The 17989-nt window shown below is 35.5% G+C and overlaps 1 protein-coding gene across 4 annotated transcripts in view; it reads right to left on the bottom strand.

Moving 5' to 3' along the window:
- The window catches only part of LOC103422137 (uncharacterized), a 33468-nt gene that overhangs the window by 6440 nt on the left and 9039 nt on the right, over positions 1 to 17989 (bottom strand). For 3 of the 4 annotated variants that reach the window (XM_029109502.2, XM_029109501.2, XM_029109503.2), the window contains exons 1-11: positions 6286 to 6508; positions 5919 to 5981; positions 5745 to 5817; positions 5349 to 5471; positions 4903 to 5072; positions 4233 to 4382; positions 3118 to 3261; positions 2549 to 2609; positions 1849 to 2162; positions 858 to 989; positions 1 to 120 (exon numbers count right to left, since the gene is read on the bottom strand). In XM_029109502.2, the coding sequence (XP_028965335.1) occupies positions 1 to 120; positions 858 to 989; positions 1849 to 2162; positions 2549 to 2609; positions 3118 to 3261; positions 4233 to 4382; positions 4903 to 5072; positions 5349 to 5471; positions 5745 to 5817; positions 5919 to 5975 (1344 nt within the window). In that variant the 5' untranslated portion in view covers positions 5976 to 5981; positions 6286 to 6508. Of the gene's footprint in view, positions 121 to 857; positions 990 to 1848; positions 2163 to 2548; positions 2610 to 3117; positions 3262 to 4232; positions 4383 to 4902; positions 5073 to 5348; positions 5472 to 5744; positions 5818 to 5918; positions 5982 to 6285; positions 6509 to 17989 lie in introns of those variants that run through there. The other variant, XM_070806739.1, reaches the window with a different exon arrangement.

Below are 17989 nucleotides of genomic sequence, written 5' to 3'. Positions count from 1 at the left end.
CTGAAGAAGGCGAGACTTCCAGTCAACTGCCACTTGAGAAACAAGTTTTGGAACAAAAGGAAGAAGTGAAATTAAATGCTTCTCCCAGACTGCCTTACCAGAAAGTGTGTCATTGCATACCTGTAAAGTAACAAGTTTCCAACATTTTAAAAGAAGCTTTACAGAAAGTATTAGAAATGTAACCTAAAACATAACAGTACAAAACTATTAAATACAATAACTAAAATTGAATGAAATTTTCTTTTATAAATAACCACCATGGCAAGTTCTAGAGCATAAATGCTTTCTTCAAAATTTGATGCTGCAAGTAACAACCTATCAGTTACATTATTCTATTGAACATAATATGTCTTAATTTCTAGAAAAACTACATCAAGCACCCACCAGTATTTGAGGCCCAAACTATCATGGCAAAATGTAGATCATAAACTTCTTTTTACCTTCAAAACGTGATGCTGTGGAACAACAATCCATCATTTACATTATTATATCGAAGATATTATTTTAATATACTTTTTTCAAGGCAAATTACATCAAGCACCAACCAGTATTTGCACCCCAAATTAACCCCCACCTTTGTGCTTAAGGGGAGGATGTGCCATAAGCCCTGAAGGCCATCATCGACATTATTAATACACATTAGCAGAATGCAAATCATTTTATTTTTTTTGTCAATATATGAGATTATTTTATATTTCAATTCATTGAATAGAAACATTCAAATTACAATGCTATTATACTTATAACCACTTATCACACCTAAATCAGCACTTCTAAGAAATACAAAGCACATGATGCAGAAATTTGAACAGCATGAATGCAACTTCCTACTAAAACATTATGGTAGACGAACCAACCTTTCCAAGCAGAGAATCTTCCAGAAATTCTAAAACTTTCTCAAATAAAACAGGAGGAGGGCAGATCCATTTGCTTGAGTGCAAAAATATTTCTGTCATCACGGTGTTCAAGACAAAATATTTAACATCATCCTGTCAAACAGAAATAGAAAAGAACCAATTCAAGTTAAAAAGAGAACTTGTAATACTGGCAACAAAAGACCCTCATAAAACGTGAAATGAGTTACTACAGACACACAGACACACACATCTACAGCTAAGAATGTGCCTCACATAGTAGACATCCCTTTCTAAGATATTTGGTGCCCAAATAGCACCTGCCCAGATCCTAAAGTTTGAAATTTCCCCCCAAGAAAAAACTCTAGTATATGATTCTTACTACACACTCAGGTTTCAAGAATGTAAGAGCTGCCAAGGGGTTGGCCTGATATAATCCATAGAACAAGACAGACTTATGGAAACATGACCTTCTATGAAAATGTCAACATGTTCAGATACCATTAGATAGTAATAAAAACTCCAAAATACTGAATCGAAATTGCAAGACATACAAGAAATATCTTAGGTGAACAAAACAGAAGAGAAATTGAGAGAAATGCAAGAAATTCTAAGATGAACAAAATACAAAATGTGAAGGTCAAATACACATTATTCATTGCATTTGTACTATAACTTTATACCAATTTTATTCAAAGTATAATATATCATTATCAATGAAATAACAAGGGTCTGAAAAAATGGAATATATCAATGAAAATATTGACAAATACATCGATAATGAGAGAAATTGCAAATGACGGAAATTTTGACACAAAAATACAAATATAAAATATCAAGCAACACATAGGCTTCCATGCTTACTAGAGTATTAAAATAGAAAGACCATAGAACGGATGCAAAATAAAGTGAGACCAGTCAAGAGACTCTTAAAGAAGTCATTTTGCAGAAACAATGATGAATTTAAAAGTTATATTAAGGTTATAACTTATACCTTTTCTGAAAGTTGATTTCTCATGTTCAGGGGAAACAAAACTTGTAAAAACTTCTTTACTAGTGTCACAGAGATAGTATCACACATAGTCACACCATGCCCCCCTTGAGAAGGTTGTGATTCTAGTTTACCCTCATCAGTCATATAAAAGAAGAATTTGACTGCAAGGTTTATGCTGTTAAGTATGGACAGCATACAATCAAATGATTGTGTATTAAGAAGAGAGCCAGTCTGAACTTCCGGAATAAAATCTTGGAAACAATTTACTAGAAATGGGACAAGATCCTTTAGTTTTGGGATGATGATTGAACATCCTACAAAAGAAAGCAAGATGACGATAGGTCAATATGAAAACGAAAAAAGGTATTAAATAATTGGAAGTTCTTGAATTGCGGAATGCTTGTCCCACTAAACAGCAACTTATTAACACAATCTAAGTAACAAGCTAATATTATCAGAGTGAATTTTGATTTCTCCTGCTGTGAGAATGCTGCCAACTGCAAGGCATTTGAAACTAAGAAGTACAAACTAATAAAATTACATAACCAAAATAAGTATTATCATTCCAAAGTTCAGGAACTTCAACTATCAAACTCATATTGATCTTTGTCGTGATATGAGCCATGACTAGACACATGGTGCCATCCGAAGAACATAATCGATAATGACGTATAAACACATGCACCAATGTATCACATACCAGCAGATTTTGCAGGTACATCAGGCTCAAAAGCATGCAGTATCCCTTGTCCAGCACCATTCTATCAAGTAAAAGGAAAGGTATTACAAAACTATTTCATCAATAAGGCAAGAGACTAAAATCAGTAACTCAGAACAGTTTCTTCCTGATGCAATTATATGCCTAGATAGTTTTTTTTTTCCTTTCATTTGGCCTCTGATCACCACTATAACCCAAGAAAAAAAATACTCTCCCATTCAAAAATTGTTTGTCCAGCTTCAAAAGTCAGATCTCTGAGTATGAATAAAAACAAATTTATTTTCAAAAGTTTCACATGTGCAGTTGAGGCTACTTTTCATGGCTTTCTGACTGACACATGCTTTGCACCCCTTGTCTATACTAACTAAGTAGGGGAAAATGATGATTATAATAACAACAATAACAAAATTTAACAGCAAAGTTTCAAGAATAATGTGCAATGAAAGAATACAGCTGGAAGGTACAAGAAAACAAGCAGGCTCACGCTGCACGATACAAACAATGAAAGAAAACGTGCAAACCCTCCGGATTTTAAGAAAACTTAAAAATACCTTTTCACATGAGCGAGCTTCTCTCTTGTTACATGGCAAAAGCGACAAGCATAGTTCCAGGACGGCAAGAGCAGTCTTGAGCTTGCCCTTGTCCTCTAAAAAAAATTGGTTCCTCCGCAGAATATCCTCAAAGCTTTGAAGAATCTGTCAATGAAGCAATCGTTAAAACAACCTTAAAAGTTATCTTTTTTTTTCTTTTTCTTTTTTTTTTTTTTTTTTTTTTGAATCTAGTGTCTCCGGGTCTTTGACCCGACTACTCACTAGGCCACCCGCCTGACCCCACAACATTTGGTAGGCAAGAAACTCTAGCAATTGCTAGGTGGGTACCTTGAGAGGTGTCGAACCCCAGACCTCTTGGTAACAAACCAAGGGCCTGACCATTAGACTAAACACTCTTAGGTACCTTAAAAGTTATCTTTAAACACAAAAGAGAGCAGTAACACTGAAAATTTCGAGTTCATCTAATATTTAGATTCATTAACCACACAGACAGACAAAATCATAAACAATTGATAGGAAATAACGCAGTGGAAAATATAAAGGCAACCAAACAAACAAGCTCGCACACCCACCAGGGATAAAGTTTCGAACAAGAATATCTGCGTACAGGAATAACATGTCTAGTGGGAATAAGAAAGAAAGAAAGAAGATGACAAGTAACCTAAAGCTCAACATCTATAAGAACTTTCATGTTATTGAGCAGAATGAGAGCAAAGAAAACATGAAGAGAAGAGACCAAGAATTACAGAAAGAGCAGAATCTTGGAGAAAAAGAATGTTGTTGAATAAGGCCTCAATCCGTAACACTAGACCACAAAGTAGCAAACACTAGCCATAAATTACCATTATAATGTAACTAAGAGACAGTGTGGAGTCTCAAAAGATGATTATCATGTAACTTCCGATCTTTGTGACAGGTACATAACTACCAGAATATGCCTAAAGTCCATTCCATTAGAATAATGCATAGAAGAACAACAAACCATATAACAGTTCATAGTTAATGACCAAAGCATAAATCAGAAATTCTACAGTTGTACATCAGAATAACATATCTAATAAATGATTCCAATGAAAACACTGCATACAACATTTTACAGCACAATCTTAGGATACCTTTTCAGCATTCAAGAAGAAGGAAGGTGGATGGTATTGGATAGCAAGCTCCAAAAATTTGAAAGCCATCAACCGAACATCGATTGCTAAATGTGTCATTGCATTAAATATATAGGCCATCATCAAGGAAATCAACAGCTCTTGATTATCCTGGACAAGAAAAGAAGGGGGAAAATGTCACATTAAATTCATTGGCTATAAACACCACCGAACTTAATGATAATAATAGAGAGATGATGACAACAAAATCTCAAAACAATGTTACACTTAGATGAATCCATATATACAATAAAAGCAGTGTAGATGTGAAACTACCAAATTGTTCTATTGTATGGAAGATGCATAACATTAAGAAAAAGTGAAAACTAGGAAGGAAAAAGAATAAGCCCTTCAAAGATAATTTATGTCAATTTCTATGAAAGAGACAGAATTAATTCCAGAAGTATGGCCTGGCAGTTTAATTTAGTGCAATGCACGGCAACAATTGAATAAAATTTGGCATATAAGACACATGTATCGTGAAAAAATTAAGAGGAAAATAGTGAAATTAACAACCCAAAAGTTTCTTGAACTGCAAATAATAAAAAATAATCATCCTTGTTTCGCATTAATACATATAATTCACAACAGGTTTTTACCTTGCTGCATTCAGACAAGAATAAAAAATTACCTCCTTACAGCCAGGTAAAATTACTGACTTAAAAAGTTGATATAGCGTATCTCGAACCAGCCTATCGTCATCGCCAATGCGTTCACGCAGCTTTTCAACAACAGCATACTTGTGCAACCTCAACTCTTCTGGATACCTAAGGAGTAAATCCTTCATACCCAATAATGCATCTTCAGAGAGAAATAACAGTAAGATTATTAGATATATACTATATGGTACAGAATATCAATAATGGGAAACAACTTCCTAGACAACATAATTATTGAAAAGGTCGTAACTTCTTCAAATTTAACACATTAAAACACAATCAATGTGCAGAAATATATGATCAACGATCTAGGTAATCTATTTCAGGTTAAAAATAGATTAATTCTCATATTTTGGAAGATACTATACAGCTGTAAGCGCTTTCATTAAGAAAATATTTTAAAATAACATTAAAATACCTTTACGAACTTTTGGGTTGTAATGAGATGTTTGCTGAAGAAGTTCTTTCAACGTTAAACCTTTCTTGTTCACTGCTAATCCTGCCTTCTCCGATGCCACACTCTGTTCGGGAAGAACAATTGCTGCTCACAGTGACCATTATTTAGTACTCATTAAGAAACTAGCACACCACGATATTTGACATCAAAATGGAAGCACAAAGGCAACTCCTTCATCGTGGCAAGAAAAAGTATTTCAAACAATCAAACTCTCATCCTTAATTACTCTCGTCACCCCCAAACAAACTTATTTTAAAACGATGACAGAATTTTCCTTTCAATGAATTAACGAAAATCGACAGAGAGTACAAAAAGCAATATCAACTCATGAATTTAAGAACAGATTAAAATCAAAACCTTTGGACTTAATTTCAGTATTCGTGGCGTTCTTTGGTGGCGGCAACTTTCTGCCAATCTTTCGCTTTATTTTCTGCAAAAATTGTAAAAGAAAATAAACATCAAATGCAAACAAAGTTTCAGAGGTTGAACTTCCCAAAGCAAAATGCATTCAAAACCCGAAATATCGATTACTTTGAAGTCGATGCCTCGCTTTTGCTGCTTCTTTGCCGGAGCCTTGGAGCGTGCCATTTATACCTACAGCATACACACAATAAAACGATCTTATTTAAGTTTTTGAACAAACTAATTACATTGTTTATTGTATGAAATACAATTCAATTGACGAAATTAAAGGCTTTGCTGATCATATTAGATAGTATCAAATGGCAATGCGGCGCCGTTTTCAGGCCTTCGCCAGCTATTAAGAACAAGAACTCCAGGAGCAGTAAACTAAACCAGCTCTCCGTTTGGCAGCTCAGAAAATTTGGGGAAGTAAAAAGGAAAATAGCAACTCTAAAAAATTAAAGAGAACGAATTGTTTCTCTCTTCCTTTGCGTACCTTTTTCTCGGCAACCAAACAGCGGGAATGGAAACAGTAAGCTGTAGTCTTCGAAGTGCCAAGCAACGAAGTTGAAGGAGGAGGAGGAGGAGAAGGGAAGAGAAGGTCAAGGAACAAGAAAGTGACAGTCACGGCGGCGAGGAGTAATTGCAGAGCGTTTTGAGGGGAAGGGGGAGTTTTGTGGAGCGGCGGAGAGATACAGTTCCTATTTTACTTCAATTGTAAATAACTTATTTTTATCCTAAAAATTTTATAATCGAAATTTTTTAAATTCTTAAAATTACTCAAAGATTATTCTTATATTGATTTTTATCATAAATAGTCCTTAAAATTGATTTTCATCATCAAGATGGTATCTGAAATTGAAAATCAATTAATGTAGTCCTTGAAAATAGATGTCGCAAATCAATGTAGTCATTCCGTCATAATTATGTTAAAATTTCCATTAAGTATTGATGTGGCACATAAATGGAGTCACAAGATTTACGGGTTTTTATCATAAATGATCCTTAAAATTGACTCACACCATCAAGATGGTCCATTGACTTAGCGCTAGATTCGGTTTTTTGGCAAAACCGAAACTAAACCGAAATTTCGGTTCGGTTTGGTTCATTTTTTTTGGGTTTTTTCTCAGTTCGGTTTTTTTCCGGTTCGATTTCGGTTTGGTTTCCGTTTTTTTATTTTTTATGTTTATATAAAATAAAAGCAAGGTCTAATGGTCTATGACTATAATTAGACCTGGCATTCGTGTCGTGTTTCCCGTGTTCGTATTGTTTTTGTATCATACCCGATATCTTAACGGATCGTGTCGTGTAACACTCGTTAAAATAAACGGGTAAAATGACCCGACCTAAAATTGATCCGATAATATTAACGGGTAATATAACCCGACGTGTTACCCGTTAAGGAAAATATATTTTAAAACAATAAATAATTAAATAAAAAACATAATACTTTTTTTGAGTGAAAAAAAAGGTTGCAGGCCCAAACTAATAACCCTAAACTTAAACCGACTTATTACCAAGGTATTAAATATCGGTAATATCGGAAATATCGGTAGTCCGAAAACACGGAAATATCGATGGAAATATCGGGATAATATCGATATCGATAAAAATTATATGGAAACCACAGAAATTGTAAGAAAAACTTAGAAATTTTTATTGAAACTTTGCAAGATGTTTATTTAGTCAATTATCTATTAGTTTATAACAAAAAATTGGAAGGAAATGCATTGCATGATGGATTTAACATTATCAAGTTGATTATATAGCGAGTTAACAAACATTGTGAGTGTAGAAAATATGTAGTAATTAATGAAAGAAGTTTAAACACACCATAATCATTTATATATAATGAATTAGTACAATATTTTACACTTTATACATTGCATGGTAAGATACATGAGTGACTTAGTACCACATAGAGTTCCTATGAGGTTCAAAATTTTCACTATCTTCATCATCTCTATATGTAGACTGAGTGTATTGTGAAGAGTAGTTATCAAATGATAAATCCCCAAAATAGTTTTGTATGTAATTGTTAACATGTCACCCATATGGATTCGAGATTGGTTGACGTTGTCTATAAGCAAAATCATTTGAAGATTGAGTCTCGGATTCTTTCCATGAGTCGCTCGATTCCATCCCAACAGGAATGGGTTATGAAGGGTAGGGAAATGGTTGGTTATGAGTATAACCATAGTTACTACTTCCCACTCCAACAGAGTCCGAAGTTCTAGATAACGAGTCATCTTCTTGACTTGACAAAATCCCATTGCCTCTTTCTCTACGAGTATAGTCCTTCCCTATGACACCAATTCCTGGTCCTACCCGCCTAGTACCATGGTCATCATCCTATGTTGCAGTATGGGCATATGACGGTTTGGTTCAGTTTCAGTGGGTTTTCTTTGGATTTTTTTGCAAAATTATTGGCACACACTTGATAAGCTCATATTTATATATATTTTACATAAAATTCACTTGTCTTTTCTTAATTAGTTCCTTATATTTTTGAGTTATTTACTATGTTTTTGTGTTTTGTGTGATTTATCAAGCAAATAAAAGAAAAGTAGCACAAGTGAGTTATTAAGTAACAAATTCGTCAAAACTGCCTGTGCAGATTAGCTGACTTTGGAAGCATGTTACGAATAGCTCAGAATGAATGAGAGAATGAGCCTTATATTCTTGGAAAGCTACGGATGTCAAATTTCTGGAGCAATTTACGGATTGTTAATATCATTCTTCTAGAAGAAGTTATGGGCATTGTAACACTAAAAGGTTCAGGAAAAGGCTAAGCAGATTTGGCTAATAAAGTGAAAAAGTAAAGGCACTTGTTTTGTGTTTTGCTTTGTCATCAACACTCAGCAGCAAATAGGGTTATGATTGCACTTATTTGGCTTTGGAGCAAGTGGAAATGCACAGCTAGAAGATGAACAAGGCACATGGAAGAAACATGGACAACACACACACAAAGAGAAAGGCATGGCATGGACAGTTTGACATGGGCAGAAAATGGGTGGATTGTTGGCTGAAATAATGAAGAATATGTGTGTGCAAATGCAAAGGAAAAACACACACACATGGGCAAAGGAAACACACACACATGACAGAAAATGGGTTGATTTGTGGCTGAAATGATGGAGGTCATGTGTGTGCAAATGTAAAGGGAAACATGGACATCACACACCCATACAAACTGCACATGCAAGGAATTGAAGTGGTCCTCTTCCTAAGAACAATTTGGATCCATCAAAAGATCTTCATTCACAAACACAATAACCTTGTAGTGACCTCCATCCATTTATCTAGCCATACTGCATCTCACCAATTCATACACTTTCATCTCTTAGCCGTGCAAATCCATTCCATCCATATATCCATACATCTCCTAGACACTTGTGCTACAACAAGGTGGTGAAAACAAAGATCCTTGGCGTTTCAAGCTTGGAACTTTGGAGCGTTTTAGGTGTACTTCGTTCTTGCTTTCAATGTCTACTCTGTTATTTTCTAATTTTGTTGCAATTATGAGTGGCTAAACCCCTATTTAGTTAGGGGGAAGTTTGAAGCCATGAACATGCTTGAGATTTGAATTGATTTCTTCAAATTGTGATTTGATAAGTTGTGATTGCAATTCAATTATCTATTTTATTCATAACTGATTCTTGTATGTTTATTAAGGATGCATACTTAGTTTTCATGCATGAATTGGATGCTAGAATATAAATGAGTTTCACCTAATCGTTACAAGTTTATATTCATGAGTAGTGAAGGTTTGTTTATCACAATCGCGTTAATTGAATTCTTGGCAATTGTATCATGCATTCATAGTTATAATTGTCTCGTCAACACTTATGATTTTCATTGAACGTAATGATCTCTGATTGTATCTCTATTATGCATTCATATAGGGGACTTTTAGAGAATGATTTGGGTTGTCGCATGCATTCATCCAATTCAATGAGTAAAGGAAAATCTGAGAGTTAATTTGTGTATCACGGTTAATCTGGGGTGTTGAGCATCATAGTTCATTGAAAAGCAATTGGAAATCAATTCATGTACAAGTGTGTCATGTGCGAAGAATGGTCCATCCATCATCTCATTTCTTAAATTCGCTTTACAATATGTCTAATTTTATAAGTTGTTTGTTCGTTTCGAATTAGTCAAAACCAAAATCCCCCTTTTACTTTGTTGTTTCAAAGTGTTAAATTTATATTTAGTTAGTGTTTTTGAGTGTTTTGATTCAAGTCAAAACCCAAATTTCATCCAAAGTTGTGTTAGAGTCAAATCTGTCCAGTAAGTGTTTTTAGGCAATTTTGAGTGTTTTTTAAGTTGTTTTGCGTCTTTCGAATCTGTTTTGAGTCATTTGAGTCTATTCAAATGTTTTTAACTTTGTTTTTATGTCTTTGAGTTAGTTTAGAGGTTTTAGCAAGCCCTCATAATCCCCCGTTTAGAACAATCCCTACTTGCATTTATACTACAATTTGACAAAAAGAGGGTTTAATTTGAGTGCTTAACTTTCATCGCATCAACACTCACACAAACCTAACATCTCACAGTCACAGGCACATTATTTTCACATCTTTTCACCTCTGGGTGCAAAATTATTTTCACCTCTTTTCACCTCTGCAACACTCTGCAACACACACACACACACACGATGCAACACGCACACACGCAAACGCAACAAGCACACACGCACACGCACACACGCATACCCAGAGCCTTTCTGGATCCTTCTCTCTCTCCCTCGGTCTCTCCATCTCCTTCACACGCACACACAACAAGTAGAACACAGAGCCTTTCTGGATCCTTCTCTGCCTCGGTCTCTCCGTCTCGGTCTCTCCCTCGGTCTCTCCGTCTCCTTCTCTCCCTTGGTCCGGTCTCTCCGTAGTTCGTCCATTATGCTGGGTCACCTCACCTCAGTCTCTCTCAAATCTCGAATCTCGATCTCGATCTGAATCTTTCCCTCAATCTCTCCATCCTTCTTCTCCCTCAGTCTCTCGAACTCGATCCTTCTCCGGTTCTCCCCCCATCTCTTCTCTGCAACTTCGCCGAGCACCATCACCACCTCCCCCCCATCTCTTCTCTACAACTCCGCCGAGTTGCTTGGGGCCTTTTTACGATCTCTCTACACCCTGGGGGACGTGATTTTGCTGTTGTTCAACTCGTACCCACCACCTATGGTTTCCTCCTCCCTTTCTCACCTCCCGGCGGCGGCGATGATGACGAATATTCGCGATAATATCGCTAATATCGCGATATTAGCGATATTATCGTGATATTTTAAAGATATTTTAATTTTACTCAAAAAAATATCGGCCGGTCAAAAAAATGATATTATTGGCGAAATATCGCCGATAATATCGATTTTTAAGACATTGCTTATTACTAATAACCCTAAACCATTCCTCAAATTTGATCTTCTACCAACATGTCAAATTGTGATAGACTGATAGTTTATAATGATAGATAATAATACATACCATATTGTCATATCTAACCAAAACATAAAAACGTATTTTTCTTTTAAGTATATATTTACATATCCAAAATAAAGCATAATAAAAAAAACATTAAAACATTACAAAATATCGAATGCTCAAAAGATTTGCAAAATTAAGAACATTGGAACATTAGAACATCTTGCACATTTTCTTCCAATCAAACCCTTCACTTTTCTGTGCAGCTGCTCCTTTGGCAGTGTCAAGGGCTTGAAGATAATGTTCGAAAGTTATTAAATCGATAAATTGAGCTTATTCTTTTCTCTTAGTCAAAATGGTCATACACAGGACGTACCTTATTTCTTGAATCCAAATTAAAAAGAAGCAATGAGAGACAAAAAATTCAAACAAAATGTATAAAAATAAAATAAAAATATATTACGATGAGGGAGATTAATCCGAAAGATATTGGTATATGTACAATTGGCTAAGCATTTAGTAGGCATACAAATTAAAAAGCAATAAAAGTATAAAACTGGGGCTTGAAGTTTTGCCAGAATTCCTCTTCCTAATAAATTATAATTAATTCATAATTAACCCGGACACTTAAAACAATTTTCCAAGATTTAATTTCTATCCCTCATTTTCATTAGGGTCACAACAATGATCTAAAATAGTAATCTCCAAAGCAGCCACTGCTTTCAGTTCAGTTACATTTTTTTCATTTCCATGAATGGAGGAATAAAGGGGGAGAAATACTTACGTAGAGAAATAAAGAGGAAGTGGCCGTACGAATGGAGGACGAGAAGATTGTGGCTGTCGGATTAGAGCTTTTTGGAAGAACAGACCGCTGGAGAGAAGGGCTAGGAAGAACAGACGGCATCGGCGGGTCAGGACTCAGGAGAGACAGAGAGCCGAGAGGGTTATGGGAGGGGAGGTGGAAAGAAGGGATTAGAATTTACTATTTAGGGCTGGGTAGCCTGGGCCCTGGGCTCAGTGGGCTGGCTTAGAGCAGCTCCAGCCATGGGAATTGCCCGGGGGACAGGGGAGAGGAAAGGGCCCAAGGCCCTGTGAATCAACTCCAGCCTTGAAGAGCCCGAGCTGGTGAGAAGGCCCGAGCAGAAGGCCTGTCAACTTTTGATAGCCCGTGAGCCCGAGCTCCAAACCCTTTTTTTATTTTTTTCTGTCAGGCGCGTGCACCCCACTCGCACGTGGGGGCACATCGCCTAACAACTTTTCAGAAAAGCAGTCCACTTTTGCAGTGGTCTCAGTTACCGTTGAAAAGCCACGTGGCTTCCCACGGTCCATTTGATCTCAACGGCTCCTTAATTTGGACTGTTGGATCTCAACGGTAAAAAAAATAAAAAAAATCTTATTTAATATCAACCGTTCGATCTGAGATCAACGGTCAATATTAATATGCTTTATAAATAAAGAAAAAATAGTTTTAAAATTAAGAAAAGTTACCGTTGTGACACGTGGCACAATTTGGAGTGTTGGAATTCAAAATTTTTAAAATCCAACGGCAAAGACTAATTATTTGAATAAAAATTAAAAAAAATGGAAAAAATCCGAAAAAATTGTAAAAAATCTGAAAAAAAATTTGTAAAAAATTGTTTTTACTTTTCTATAAATACCACTTCTTCTCCATCTACCTTACACCACAATTTCATATTTTCTCAACTACTTTCAATCAAATTCCTATCTTTCTCTCAAAGTTTCAATCCAATTTTTTTCCACAAAATGACTACTGATGCAGGTACGAATTTGTCGTTTCTTGAAGATGTTGCGTTGTGCACTAGCTGGGTTGAAGTTACTCATAATTCTCTTACGGGTAATGAGATGCAGTTGCGAGAAATGTGGAGTTTAATTCATACCAAATTTCTTGAGCAAATGAGTGGGAAAAGAACCAAAGAATCGATGTCCAGTCGTTGGAAAATACTTAGCCATTCCTTTAGTACGTGGAGAGATGCCTTGACACAAGCTAGTAGTAATGTTCGAAGTGGGGCAAATTATGCGGATGAGGTAAGAATATATTATAATTATTTGTTTGTATTATTATTTAGTTACCTAATTTGATTATAATTATTTGTTTGTATTATTTATTTGTTACCTAATTTCATTATTTGTGACCTAATTTCATTATTATTATTTGTTTGTATTATTTATTTGTTACCTAATAATTTCATTATTATTATTTATTTGTTACCTAATTTCATTATTATTATTATTTGTTTGCATTATTTATTTGTGACCTAATTTCATTATTATTATTTGTTTGTATTACTTATTTGTTACCTAATAATTTCATTATTATTATTTGTTTGTATTATTTATTTGTTACCTAATAATTTCATTATTATTATTTGTAGCAACTTCAAGCACAAGCATGGTATGCTGCCAAAATCAAATCAAGAAACAAATCATTCAACCGGTGGGAATGTTGGAATATTGTTAAAGATTATCCTAAATTCAAAGTTGTGCTTGTTGGTCCAGAAGTATGCATGAACAACATCTCTCTACACAGAACCTTTGTACACAGCACCCCTCCACACTCTACACCCGATCATGGCTCCCATGTTGATGAAGAAGATGGAAAAGAAGTGCCTGAAACGCCCATTCCTGAACAAGCGTCGGGGTCGACCCGTTATCCAATTAGGCCTCAAGGTAAGAAGGCTTCAAAGAAGAAAGGGAGTGCTTCCAAGAATGATTATGGAAAGTACATGCAAGAACTTGCTCGTCAAGGTGAATTGACGTTGGTGCGGGAATTGGCGAAATATGAGGCTGAAAAGGCTAGAGATGAGGTAAAGGCTGCAGCTATTCAACAAGCATTTCAAGCTGAACAGAGGGAAATAGAGCTACTTAGGCAAGAAAGGGAGTTGCTTAGAGAAGAAAGAATTGCACAACGAGATCGTGACATTATGAACATGCGTTTAGAAGGGATGTCTCCAAATTCTAAATATTTTTGGCAGTCGGAGAAAGCAGATGTGGTGCAAAGGAGGCATGCAAGAGAAGCGAGATCAAGACAAGATGGTCCTAGCACAATAAGACAAGATGATCCTAGCACCACAGATTGGTTAAGTGATGATGAATACGGTACTTTTTGTAATCGGAGCCCATAGTTTTCCAATCACTCTGGGTTGTAATTTATTATTTATGTTGTTTCCATTTTATTGAAGTTAGTACTTTATTTAAAGTGAGAGTACATGTATTTAATTTCGTAATATATTTATCCTAATAATAAAATCTTTATTCATCAAATTGTTCACGTATAATGAAATTATAAAACACACCAAATAAAACTAAAAAACTCACCAATTGGAATTACATAAACACACCAAATAAAATTACATAAACATACGAAATAATAAAAAACTCACTAAAAAAAACACACCAAATAAAATTACATAAACATACCAAATAATTCACACCAAATAAAATTACATAAACATACGAAATAATTAAAAACTCCAAAAAACACACCAAATAAAATTACATAAACACACCAAATACAAACAAACATACTAAATAAACTTAAGTATCTTCAGCTTGTTTCAATGCCCACTGGTGCTCTATCAAGTCAATTTGCCGATCATTGTGCATAGATGACCTTTGAAGTGTAGTATATCGTTGAATGACCCTTTCATTCTAACGTCCATCCCTTTCTAATGGCTTGTGTTGCATGGGTTCTTCGGTGGCATCATGCGCACAATATATCCGTGTTCTTGAATTGTTCATCGTGTCTGGCTCAGGCTCATATTCATCAACCGCATCATAATCGAACTCATGTTCCACAATCATGTTGTGAAGAATGACGCACGTCATCATGATGGATCGAAGTGACTCTACATCGAACATTCTGGCAGCACCCCTGACGATCGCCCAACGAGCTTGAAGGATACTAAAACAACGTTCCACATCCTTCATGCACCCCTCTTGATAGCTTGCAAAGTGTTTTTCCTTTGCACTTCGTGGACGTGGCACTGTTTTGACAAATGTTTCCCACCATGGGTAAATGCCGTCAGCTAGGTAGTATGGCCCGTCGTACCTACGTCCGTTGATGACGTACGTGACTTTTAGTGCCTTTCCTTGCAGGACGTCGTTGAATACTGGGGATTGGGCAAGGACGTTGAGATCATTTTGAGCCCCCGGAACCCCGAAAAAGGCGTGTCATATCCATGTATCAAAAGATGCCACTACCTCCAAAATGATAGATTTTGCTCCTTTTCTGTCCCCATATGCGCCTTGCCATGCACTTGGACAGTTTTTCCACGTCCAGTGCATACAATCGATGCTTCCTATCATCCCAGGAAAACCTCGCATCTTGCCCTTCTTCAGAAGCCTTTGCAAGTCCATGTGAGTAGGTTTTCGGAGGTACTCAGCGGTGTATAAAGATTTGACTGCTCCGCAAAACCTTATCAGGGCCTCAAGAATGGTTGATTTCCCCATCCTCGTTATCTCATCCACTTGGTCTGCAGATGCTCCATACGCAAGCATCTGCAACGCAGCAATGATTTTTTGCTCAGGCAGGAGACCCATAACACCACAAGCATCATTCTTTTGCACAAAGTAAGAATCATGGTTGCAAACATCAGTCATGATTCTGTTGGACAAATGTCGTTCCATTATAAAACGGCGTCTGAAGTACGTATCAGGAAATGCACTGTTATGGACAAAGTAATCGTCCAACAGCTTTTCACCCCGTCGTTGCCTACTTCTATCAAGGTTTCTTGAACGGCTGGGCCTGCATATCTGAGCAACATTCTGGATGATTCTCGACGGGAATGTGAGGCTCTGGCCATTCTTGTTTCGCCATCTCTCCTTTTACGCTCATCATCCTCTTCCATCTCATTTTCGGCTATCTGAAGGTTGAACATTCCTTCAGATTGGTTAAACAATTCTTCCTCTTGCTGATCGATTTCCCACATCATCCTTGATGAAGAAGAAGACATTGTAAGGATGCATGGTGAAGAAGAAGCAGAGACTATGAATAATGAGATAGAGATGTTGAGAAAATTGGTGTGAGATTTGTGAGGATGGATGGTGGATTATATGGACGATTCAGAAAGGATCGGATTGTAGATGAGGCCACGTGGCATGCCATCATTCGTTAAAAATCTGATCGAAATATATCCTCAAAGATTCTGAAAAGATATTGACACGTGGCACGATCGTATTAGATAAAAATCTTATCGAAATCGATCTCCAATAATTATTTTTTCGGATAATGACATGTGGCGTGATTTTGAACGAGTTAAAATCTGATCGAAATCTATCGTCAAAGATTCTTAAAAGATAACGACACGTGGCATGATGACATTGGATAAAAATCTTATCCAACTCCATCGCTAAATAATTGTTTTTTTTATAAAATGACACGTGGCGCAACGAGAACGATTTAAAAAATCTTATTCGAAATTACAAATAATTTTATTTTGTATTATTTAAACAAACAAACAAAAGACTAATATTGTATTGCCTATTGCCAGGGGAGAGGGCTCCAAGGGTGGAGATGCAAATGGTAATTACTGTTCATTAAAGGCAGTTACTATTCATTAAAGGCAATTACTGTTCAATAGGGTGGATTCAATAGTGGATTGTCAGGGGGAGGGCTCCATGGATGGAGTTGCTCTTAGTGTTGTTAGTGGCATTTGTTTTTTTTTTTCTTTGTTTTTTTATGAAGACTACTAGTGGCTTTTGTTTGGATTTGATCAGAGTCACTGACCACTGAGTCACTGACTAGTCAGAGTCATATGGAAATAATGGAAAATATAAGGGGTTTGTTGTCCAAAAAAGTTCTAATAATATAAGTGAGATAGAATCCAACGGTACAAATTTACTCTCATTTATCTTACGGTTGTTATTTAAGTAAAATCTTTAATAGTTGTTAAATTAATGTAGAAGTATAAAAAATATAGAAAAAATATATAAACGCTCATAATAACAAACTTTACAACTTTCGTGAAGAGCTTAATTTCAAAATTCGCCACTATAATCATATAAATCATAGATCAAAATTTAACCGTTAATTGTTGTTTATATTTACGCTTCATTTTTCTTATCACATTTTGTTTTTTCAGATTTTGTTTTTTGAAAACATGATCTATTAGAGGATGCCAGAAGATGAATGGTTTGTATCGTTGATATTATGTTCAGAGTTTTATGCTAGTGAAAATATTGCTTGATGTTTATAAAGTTTCTACAAACTATATGACATCGACTCATATTTCAGTTAACCGTAAATATCGAAACGTGATATAAAAATTTGAACCGTTCATCTTCTTACATCTGCCATATGATCATGTTTTAAAAAAAGAAAATTAAAAAAATGAAATTTAGTAACAAGAATAAGGAGTAAATGACAATCGACGGTTAAATATAAATTTAAGGTTTATGGATTATAGTGTTGGATTTCCAAGCTGACCTCTTCATGAAAGTTGTAAAGCTTGTCATTATGAGTGATTGTATATTTTTTTTTGTACATTTTTTACACTTTTACAATAATTATTATTAATTTTATTAATTTTGCTCTCAAATAAAAAGCATTATTCATGAGAATTTGGAGTATTTTAAAAATCTACACGATAATGTAAGTGTAACCATTATCTACTCGTAGAGAAATAATGATGAATCACAAGTGTTTATATATTGTTTCACATTTTTCATACTTGTATGTATGTCTTCTTAGTTTATTTTAATTTTGGACAACAATATGTTAAGTAAAATTTATTATCCTAGGCTTCTTAGGAGTATTGAGGTGGG

This window comes from Malus domestica, chromosome 10 (assembly GCF_042453785.1).
Source record: "Malus domestica chromosome 10, GDT2T_hap1".
Taxonomy (NCBI): domain Eukaryota; kingdom Viridiplantae; phylum Streptophyta; class Magnoliopsida; order Rosales; family Rosaceae; genus Malus; species Malus domestica.
The sequence above is the reverse complement of the archived record's forward strand: the minus strand, read 5'-3'. Positions and strand labels throughout refer to the sequence as shown.